The sequence below is a fragment of the Trachymyrmex septentrionalis genome, unplaced genomic scaffold (genome assembly GCF_001594115.1).
Source record: "Trachymyrmex septentrionalis isolate Tsep2-gDNA-1 unplaced genomic scaffold, Tsep1.0 scaffold22, whole genome shotgun sequence".
NCBI classification, from domain to species: Eukaryota; Metazoa; Arthropoda; class Insecta; order Hymenoptera; family Formicidae; genus Trachymyrmex; species Trachymyrmex septentrionalis.
The window spans coordinates 1,523,739-1,535,467 of record NW_017305375.1 but is presented as its reverse complement, the minus strand read 5'-3'; the positions used below and the strand labels follow the sequence as shown (position 1 = coordinate 1,535,467).

At 31.4% G+C, this 11,729-nt stretch overlaps 1 protein-coding gene across 1 annotated transcript in view; it reads right to left on the bottom strand.

Moving 5' to 3' along the window:
* LOC108748251 (leishmanolysin-like peptidase) overlaps nucleotides 1-11,729 on the bottom strand; it is a 282,732-nt gene that overhangs the window by 139,567 nt on the left and 131,436 nt on the right. The window contains exon 2 of the mRNA XM_018486286.1: nucleotides 8,920-9,020. Within this exon, the coding sequence (XP_018341788.1) occupies nucleotides 8,920-9,020 (101 nt within the window). The remainder of the gene's footprint in view (nucleotides 1-8,919; nucleotides 9,021-11,729) is intronic.

The window sequence follows — 11,729 nt, the reverse complement described above, 5'->3', positions numbered from 1 at the left end:
TATATATATATATATATATATATATATATAATATTTACAACGTTATAATATTATTCATTACTAATAAAAATTAATCTTTTTTGTATACAACGCAAGCTAATTCCACTAATTGTAATATTTATGTACAAATGATCTACTGATCCTTTTTACATAAATATCCTTAAAGTAAAAAGAGTTTAATAAATTTAAAGTGTGTGAAAATAAAATTTCATTTAATTTACATACATATATAAGCACGCATTTATATGCCATTTTTTGTTCGTTACTCCGTTTTTATATACATGAATTAGAGATGAGCACGTGGATAAAGGAAGCTAGCCATGTAGCAAGCAAGCTATTAGTATCATAGTACTTGTTTTCGTATGCAGAGGCAAGAATGTTAACGTTTCAGAAATTGTTGCTAACTGGAACTCGTTGATGAAGCGCCACTTGGATCAGGAGTACATAAATATGCACATGGGAACGAGCACAAAGGGCACAAAATTACCAGTCCTTCTCTCTCTCTCTTTATCGCATTTTCTACACTTTCATTACGAATGACCGCGCTCGTGAGAAACTAGCTGACTGTGCCACGTGCGTTGCAAATTCATTATAACACATGAACAAACGTTTCTGTACGTTAAGCATTGTATAAAGTTCTTACATTAGTCTATTATACTTATAGCATTAATAGCATTATATTTGAAGACAATTTTTAAGTTCTTGTTGCTAAAAACAGCTAAATAATACGCTTTAACGAAAGAAGATATGCTGAAATATAATATATTTGTCGGAAATTACTAGCAGTAAACGAATATTAACAATAAACTTTTTTTTTATTATTTGCAGTGCATATATGTTCGCTTTAATTGAAAACAATTTTATCTTAATCCAATAATATGAATCTGTTTATTATGAATTGTTTCATGACAAAAATTTAACAAATTCGTTTATAACGCAACATACTAGTATTAAAATAAAAAAAATTTCTTATAAATTTGTAAATCGTCTCCGGATGCATATTTCCCAAAAATCTTATATAATATTTTCGAAAGAGGTGCTAGTACCGCATATGAAAATATAAAGGATCTACGAAGCTAGCATGACATTCTATTAATATAAAAAAATAACAGTTAATAATAACAGTTTCAGTAGCACACACACGCACACGCGCGCGCGCGCGCGCGCGCACACACACACACACACACACACACACACACACACACATTTCATAGTTCTACAGTTTTACCTAAAAGTAAAAAAAAATTCGACATTTTTTATATGAAAAAAAAAAACAAATATATATATATATATATATATGAAAATATGACGTGCTAACTTTGTGAATCTGTAATAATAACTATAACTCTTCGAACTATGTGATTTTCCGAGCGCTCTACAAAAATACTCAATAACGAAGTGGATACTGCGCTAATTAAGATAAGGAATTATTGAAAAGAGTTATTAATCAAGATAAAAATCAGTCATTAAAAAGCATTTAAATTAGTTTATATAATTTTTAAAAGCGAATAAATCTACAATTTACGCTTCGTTATATTCTGGGAACTCATCTTCATTAATGAATTCGAGTTTCCGTGAAGTATAGGTTTGCTTCAATCTAGTTATAAGCAATTTTGCTATTGCATGCAAGACTAGAAAGACAAATTGTAGGTATGGTTCAGATGGGCCAACACTGAAAGAACAGCTACTGAAGTAATCATAAGATGTACTACTAGAAAAAGATGTGATTACTATATTATTGATAAAGACAGGTAATTCTTTGATGTGTAAATAATGTTAACGTAAAATTCTCTAAGTTTTAAGCCTGATTAAGCCGTTCACACTTAATGAAGTATCAAAGATAATGCATTAATGCCTTTCTAGCGTCATAAAGAGAATTCTAATATATACATAGTATGCAATTATATTGAAGATTATATGGCATCTTGCCAGTATTAACCTAGAAGTTCACGCGAATAGCAATCTCTTATCTCAGTTAAGCTCTACTTTACTTAGCATTACTGCTAAAGTTGAAATAAATTGCAAGCCCGTGATTTGCGCTTTGAAAGTACTCGTGAGGTTTGTCATAAGTTTACAATTTTTTACATTATATTATACTGCTTTTTAGACTTAATACTTCCCACTCTCAGTAGTTTTATGAATTTTTTACGTTTAATTTTTTATGATTTATATGGACATCAAGTATTCGTATTGCGGTATTCAATGATTATATTCGGAAAATAAGAGCACACGTGTGGCTATGGATAAACCACCTCTAGATTGAGAACTCCATTTCCAGCGTCGATACTGATGCCGAAATTCAATAAGGCCGCGTAACTGCAAACGGGCTTTTATACAACATCACTGTGGTTTCTCTGGCGCGCAGCCAAATTTTGGACGCTACATGGCGAAAATTTCACCGCTTTCTGTGGGATAGCTCACTAGCTATGATCTCCCGAGAGAAATCGCTCCACGGTCGAATAACGACAATATCGATGGATCTCTCCTCGCCGGTTAATTCTAGCTTTTTTTTATTTAGTCACATACGGGCGATACGGGATTAATTATCAGTAACGAGGAACCGCTATTAATTACAAGAGATCAGCAAGGACAATTCGAACGCGCTATAATTCATTGGAAATTAAGCCCATTTCGTTCAATTAAACGTCACCTTAAAAGCACAATTGTTATATCTTCATTTAAACCAATAGAAAAAGTTTAAAATAAAAACTCAATGTACAAAATTCGCTGTTTACTTATTAAGTATTTGATGAATTCTCTTAGATGTTTACATAAAAACCAATGTAACCATTAATATTTGCAACAGGAAATAGATATGAGTATATAATAGGCTTAAATATATGAGAGGATTAACTCCTCAAGCATATATTTCTGTCGGTTCACACATCTATTTATGTAAAGCAGATGTAACAGAAATTGATCGGATCAGCTTGTAATATATCCGGAAACGGAAAATGCATACAGGCGTACGATCGCGAATTTCAACTATTTGCGGTTAGTCTACGTCCCGCAGCGGGAGACGTGCAATACTCGCAAGTGCTTTATCAATATAATATAACTGTATCGCTCTACAAAAAATATTGCCGATTGTAATCACCGACGCAGATATCGCTCACTGAATCGCCCTGCAAATAACAAGCACGACCGAATATGAAAAACAGACGAGGAGTTAATAACCGGGGTTATCGAGTGAAATCGAGAAAAAGGCACGGATCACGCGATGCCGCATGATAAAATGGCGATTGGCTGGTAAAAGAGAGATATATATTCAATTTGGTAGCACGGTTTCAACGGATAAAACAGCATGTAAAATGCCACACGTGCAAGCTAATGTATCTATTATCCAGCCAAATGCAATAGTCATTGCTAAATTCGCTCCACGCTGCACTTCCACGCGGAAAGGTAATTTTTTTGCCGAAACATCCATCTCGTCACATTTTAACTTTCAACTCACTCGTTAATTAATTTGCTGTTTGCGTTGCACGTTGTTATTCCACGCTGCTCGCAATTTTTTCATCTGACTCACGAGCGAATCTGCTAATAACCGCATCAAGAGAGAACACGTAACAAAAATATTATCCTATCAAATGAGAATTTTCAATCTGCATGATAAGTTTGACAGTATTGTTCTCATAGTTATGAATACGAACAGTTTTTAGAATTAATTTCGCTCCAACAATATGTTCAAAAGTTTTATTGTACATTCTATATAATTATACATTACGTATGATATACGTAAAGAATAACAACTGACATTTGTTTAAAAATTGATGAATAAAAATGAGGAATGCCACAAATAAATAATATTATAGCGAATTTATCCGCTACACTTTCAATACTGTTTACTTGTGGCATTTCTTATTTTTATTTACTAAATTATTACTTAACTCTTTTTGATAAATTATTTTGTACATCATATTGCCAACCATACTTAGATGTGTGTCATAAAATTTTTCAAGAAAATAATTTAAAAAAAGATTTAAAAAATTATTCGACAGTGTATTTACGACATAAATTCTTACCAAAAATTTTATTATAATGTCTAATATATAAATGGTGTTTTATTTTGGAAAATATTTTATCATTTTAGATATGACCACTATGAGTTGATAGGATCACTACAACAGTGGGGTGATTGTGACATTGCAATAATAGATATTTAAATAAAAACACATTTTGGGGGTTATTTTGATCAAACACATAAAATGTAATATTAATTACTTTATTTGATAAAAATAACCCTTTATTCTTCATTCAAATATATTGTAATATCACTGTCACACACTCCACTGTTGTCACAATAAACCATAGTGACCTTAAATATTTCTCAACACGATTTTACAACATATGTAATTAAAACGATGAGAGTCATCGCACGTAAATTCATATCAGCCGCAATATTTCTTTAACTTTCCATCCGATATAATTATTTCTCTCTTGTTAGATCGAAACAAAAGCTTTCGTAGAAGATAACGGTCATTATTCCACTATAAATGAGTCTCCGGAAATTGTATTTCGCTTTATGAGATCGCGGATATCGGCGTATTACCGCGATAATGCTAACTAAGGTCGTAAATATTCGACGGATATCGTACGTGGAAAGTGAAATCAACGAGACGCGCTAGTAACGGGTCAATGCTCCTTCACGCGTGCATGGATAGGAAGATTCCACCGCGATGTGCACGTGACAGGTCGCAAGTATAATGGGCATACAGGAAGAGATGCATAATGACACAGTGTTGCGCACCTGTACAACGCGACGTGACCTTATCTCGCGGAAAGTGTTGGTCTGACTTTTACCTACATGCGTACATGGCCGTTGCATCGTGACGCGATTGTGTCAGTCCGACTTTTGAAGCTGTTTTTGAAGTACACGCACGAATACAGCTTTTACATAATCATAATTACTGTACTAATCTCAAAATTAGAAACATCATTCTGTAGCTTAATTCTTTGCGGACCGGCGATCCCGTTTCAGATCACATCTTCTTGATATTTTATAAACAACTGTTCAACTTTTATAAAACTTGGCGTAATTACTATGGAGTAATTTATTAGTGCCTTATTGAAATCTGAGATAAAAATTAAATTTAAAATGATGAATTTAATGGCGAACGCAACTTTAAAAAATAATTTGATTATCATGAAACTTAATTTTAGAGAAAGTTTTTAATTGCACAATATAACATCAAGTTTCCAGTTTCGTTTTATTCGAAAGTTATCAGTCTACGTACACTGTTAATACTGATTTCCAAACTGTCTTTCAAACTGTGATTATTATGAACTCTGTAACACTAGAGATCCTCCTTCATGGAGATTATTATTCCTTTGAAATTCGATATTTTCATGCTACACATTCAAATTCGGAGATACCAAGAACCTCTTGAAATTGAATTTTACAGCATTTTTCACTGATTTAGATTTTTTTTTTATTTGAATTTTAGAATTTTGAAATCAGAATCGAATTCGTTGAAAACTTTTAGAAAGCAAGATTATCTTCCATAAAGTACTTTATTAAAAAGTTCTTGTTCTCAAAGGGTTAAAGACGAAAGGAACAATTGAATACAGAGCAAAAAGGGCAATAAGTACCAATAAGATAATAAAAAAATAATTAAAAAATAAAAATATACGTTCAGCACCAAAACAACAATTGTGCAATTTAACTTTGTTAATCTGACAAATCCTTCAACACTAGAAGTATCAACGTTTCTTACTCACTAAAAAGGGACCAAGTGAATAAAAAATTACAGAAATTAAAAGATAATAAAATACCAAATATTTCAACGGTATAAAAGACATAATTATTGAGAAGTCAAAACATTCGAGAATTATATTTTTGATACAAGAAATATAATTCTCTAAATATTAATTTAAAGAAGAATAGAAAAGGTCAATAATGACTTAGTACTTCTAATGTTAAGTATCATCTGTGTCGGTGAAACCTATTACAATATTTACATGAAAACTGAATGCGCTGAAAAATCTTTTGTGCATAGCTAAGATCTTGTTTACAGATGAATACACGTCCAAAGAACAAGACGCGCGGTTAATGCAACGTAGAAACTTATGGGGACCGACATTCCAAAAGTTTCGTCGAGTGCCACGGAGGCATTTAACAACTGTTAAACTTTCAGTCTCGAAAGTTAAAAGTTTCTCTGTCGCCGCAGTCGGCACTTTAAACTGAATCTTATGCGATTCATATCATTGCCGTGTGAAATGACATACTTTGGATGTCTCGCTCTCGACATTTGACATTATCTTTGCCCAAACTCCTTTCAATCCCCTATTCCATTCAATCCCCTATTAGTAATTATTGCGTAAATATTTTTCGTGTCGAACAAAAATCTGTACACTTCTTATAATATTAATCGAAGCACTTTATTCAAATCCTTTTACTGTGCATAGTGGTAGTGAAATTTCGGGATAATGAAACTTAAGTACACCGCGCACTTATCCAGATTGCGCTTCCGCTTCCTGTAACGCACGTATCCCTCATATACATGCACGGTACTCTAAAAAAGTTACTCTAAGAAATGTTGGCAAACTCAGCGGAGCGGTAGGATAGAAATCCTATCCTACCATAACCGCCGTAATGCGACGACGTTCTAGCTGGACTATCACGGGATATCGCGAATCGTTAATATATGCGTTCTTGGGTCATAATTATACGTTCACGACGGCAAAACACGAGGAGAGAGAGAGAGAGAGAGAGAGGGAGAGAGAAAGAAAGAGAGCACAGCATCAAACTTGAGAGAATGGGTCAATGGTCTGTGAATCGGTGGCAAGATAGGAGTTCGCAATAGTCGTTTCGTAACGGTTACGTGGTCGCGTTGCACTTCATGACACGCCAGTATACCGACCTATTATCCCATGACCGCGAGAACGGAAATGTTTTTGAGAGTATGTGTGTATCGAAACTGCGCGATTCACTACGCAAACTCTACTACTCTACGCACTGGCTGTGCACGAGTGAAACGATTATTTTAGACATTGTCACCAAATCGAGATGGCTAAGGATTATTTGCTTTGCTGTAATGGGCGCGAGAAAGGCAATAAAAATAATTGTTTTATGAATCTGTAAGCACTTGCTGTTTGCGTGACAATAATCCTATATCAAAATAGATGACTCACAATACAGTCGTGAAGCGAAACTTTCAAGTGGAACAAAGTTTTACTCATTAATTAGAAATCTTCATAGAAAGAGTGACTTTCCTAAAGTATCTAAAAATTTAGCTAGATACAGATCTAAAAATAATTTTATTGAATTGCCAAAATAATTTTATAAGATGTTCAAGCATAATGCTAAAAAAATTTTAACATTCTAACAACTGGTTTAAGCGTCTTACATATATTTAATGTCTAACAAAATTGTTATTTATATCTAGCTTTTTTAGATACTTTAATAAAACTGTTTTCCATGTCGTAATTTTAATTGAGAAAAATTCTAATATATTTTAATTTATAACATACATGAAAATAAATAAATTTAATTTTTTTTGCTTTAAAGTAAAACGTGTATGATACGAAGTAGTAGAACAATCGTTTATTAGCGTACAATGTACCACTTTATGCAATGCTATTCTGACATTATGTTTTACATTAGCTACTACGGAATAATTGCCGTTTGGAATAGCGATATCTTTGCTTATCATGTTTCCAGCTATTATAATCTTAACGCATTACCTTCCGCAGTTGCGCGAGAAGACATTAAAAGATATAGTAGAGATTATCTGCAACGTCCCTAAATTTCTAGAGTGATATCTTGAGAAATAAATCGAAAGTAAAAGAGTATCAGTATTTTACAGAGAATAATACAAATAATAATAATAACTATGTAAAATTCGCCATCTTGACTTCCATTATTGTAGCTGTTCAAGATATTACTTGGCAATATTGAAACTCGCGATGGAGGTTTCACGTTAGACCATACACCACTCTCGATTTGAGTAGATACTTCGGAAACGGCAATGTGATCATATATTCACGATGTAAGTGTTTAAGGTACGGCGTTATAGTAATTTTAATGCAGATTAAAAATAATATCCGCAAAGGGGGGCGACGGTGGCAATTATGGATAGAAACTATTCTCGCAAGAGAGGTAAATTGTATTGTTCTTTTCACGACGTAAGTAAGCGACAGGTAACCCAAGAGCATCGTACAGTAACGGAAGTATTACGCGATGGTCGAGCTAATTTCTGCCACCATTTGAAAATTAAACGGCAGAGAAAATATTTATGAGCACTTTACTAAATTAGCTCTGGTAAAGATCCCGGTGTGCATTGTATAAAATGCGTAGCGGATTGGACGCACCCATTGTAAGCATGACGACAAGACGACGTCTGTAAAAACCGTATTTATTCAAGCGAATTGCGATCGTAGACGCGCGAATTAATTATCACGGGAAAAAGAAATTATGGAATATATTAACTTAATTACACATACAGACTTTTGTTTTCACTAAGCGAGAAAAATATTTTTCTCCACGATTTTAATATAATCTTATAACATATGTTACAATCCAAGGAATTAGAAGTCTGTACTAAACTAAAATACATTAAAAATACTTTTTTCTTCGCATATATATCGCTGGGAAATTGATTTTTAATCGGAAAATTGATGTTTAAAATTTGAAAAAGAAGATTATTAAAGCTATTTCTCATTTTAATATCTTGATAAATTTTCCACGTCACACGAAATCGGAAGCACTCGAATTCGCGAATAAATCAAATTATAGCTGAGCATTCCTCTATTTTCGATTGCTCGCAGGAGATTGCCGCTTAAGATAGTTAGCGGCAATTCGCTGTGCTGCGAAGTGAATTCGATTTATACCCCGATATAGTCGATCCGTAACTCTCCGTAATTTCGTGCCCGTCGACAAATACTGTTAAATTTCGTGGAAACATGTATGTGCGAACTCACCTGAAGACGCTCTCGTCGTAAGATAGCAGAATGCGTACTGGCTGGCTGATGCTACGTTTCTTTACTTCGTGCGCTGGCTCGATGTGTACGTCGCGAATTATCTGCAAAACAAAGGGGGAATTTGATTAGCGTTTGCGTAGAATATCAGAAATACCATGTAGAACATCACGTAATTTCTTTGATTAGAGTTTAATAATAAATATATATTAATAAAAAAGTAGATCGTAAAATATATAATGATCGAAAAATAAACTAAAAGTGTGCTCGAGATATGCCACAATTACATATGTGCTGTTTACACGAATAGCAAAATAAAATAAACGCAATACTGAATGCGTCATATGTTTGGAATCATACTGATCGAAGTACTTATACAGATTTATTCAATTTTTATAAATAACGAATTTTATAAATGTACTTCTACTTTAAAGAACATCCTGAGATATTATTATCTTACTGATACGGGATTATTTTCATTCATAATTGTACAATTGTTTTTATAATTGACTTTGATGCCATCATTTTGTTTTCGCAAATTCCTACTACGCTAAAATCGATTGAATAAACGTAATAAAAATAGCAAATTTCTGTTCTTCCTTAATATTTCAATTAATACAATGCTCTCTTGGCGAATTATTAGCTATTGCACTTACAAAGAACACTAGGCAACTCAAAAATTCAAAAAATTCTGAAACTTTGTGTGCAAGTAGTTTATCCGTAACACAAAACTATTTTTTGTTTGTGCGGAATTGCAGTTTTAGGAGTTAAAACACCCCTTTGAAAAAAAATCGATTTTTTCTTTTTGAAGCGAATATCGTCGAAACTATAAAAGATAGAAAAAAATTCCAGAATAAAAATTGAATGGTTTCAAGAGTACTTTAAAATTATAATAAAAAAATTTTTTTTTTAATTATTTATTTATTTTATATTCCTTCACCTTTATTTTAAGAAATTTTTTATTTTTATATAACGGAAATTAAAGAGCTCTTTAAACAACGATGTATATTATAATTATGTTCCGAAAAACTATTTTTCAAATATAAACGAAAACGTTTACGTATACGTTTATGCTTCGTACATATTCGTTTCATATCGCGTTGACTGCGCGAAATAACGTGAAAGGCAAATACAATACAATCCATCAGCATAGTATTAATACAGCAGCAACTATTGAAATAAGAGGGTTTATACAAATAATAACAACAACAATAATAATAATAATAATAATAATGTGTCAAATCTAAAACTAATCAAATATTTTTATGATATATGTAAAGAAATGTACAAAATACTTGAGATAATGAAAAACAAAGTATGAATAAAGAAATTATTATTTATATAAAATATCGTTTATTTATTTTTGGCTTTTGATAGATTAGCTAGTCTTAATGTACTTGAAAAAAAATTATATCAACAATAATTCCGCACGAACAAAAAATAGTTTTGTGTTACGGATAAACTACTCTATTTGCACACAATGTTTCAGAATTTTCATAATTTTCCAGTTGCCTAACCTTCCTTGTAAGTCCCTGGGCATATGTTGCCATGGCAGAAAGAAATTGGAAAACTAATACACATTTGATTTGCAAATAGCACGATAAATAGGATGTTGTATGAAACTCTATTTTTTAAGGTTAAATAATGCAGAATAACATTGATAATCTTGTCTAACGTTTCGATTTACATTTGATAATGCGAATGTGTTTGATTCCCGATATTAACATATATTAATAAGATCATCATTATCAATAATCATTAATAAATGTCTCTAATATATATTGATAAGATTATCTCTATAACAATATAATAATGTAACAATATTTAAATCGTAATTTATATGAATTTTAATCATTTTTTGTTTATTCAAGGGGGAAAATTCATTTAGAAAGCCGAAAAATATAATATATGATTTTTAGGAATTCTTTTTCAGTTATAATAAAAAAATTACCAATTAAAAAATTTAGAGATGTTTTATTCATTATTTAAAATGTTAAAAATGATTTTTATATTATTAAATATTAATTTTTTCTTTAAAAAATAGAACGATGTTTGTAGCTCCTCGCCGCTGACATCTGTCGACTATGTACAAGGTAACGGTCGTTCGTTAATCTCGAATAAAAAAACCAAAGTTTTTCTTTAATTTTATAATTATTTTCAGGATGTCCTAAAATAATTTTTTTTTTAAGTAAAACACTATTTTTTTGCAATAAAATGTTTCAGAATTTTATCGTGAAAATCGCAATTTCTTTTTGAAGTATTAAATTTTTTTTGTTTTACTCTAATTTTTTAGTTTACCCAGAAGAATAATTATATAAAATTGAAAAGCTTTTTTTTTTCAAGTACATTAGAACTAGCTGTTCTATCAAAAGACAAAAGTAAATGAACGATATTTTATAAAAATAATAATTTCTTTATTCATACTTTGTTTTCAATTATCTTAAGTATTTTATTTAAACAAAAGTATTTGAAATTGGCTCTTGAAATATTAAAACAAATAAAAAATAGAATAAAAAACGAGCAATTAAGAGCCTTAACACGCGGTAATTGGTGCGAATATCATATACACATATATTTCAATTGTATTTATTGATCTATAATATACAAAACTGTAATATACAAACAGTTTTATATATTACGTTATAGGTCAATAGATACAATTGAAATAAATATGTATATGATATTCGCACCAATTACCGCGTATTAAGACTCTTAATTGCCCGTTTTTTATTTTGTTTAATTATATTAAGTATTCCTTTACACATATATATCATAAAAATATTTGACTGGTTTTAGATTTGACACACTATTAT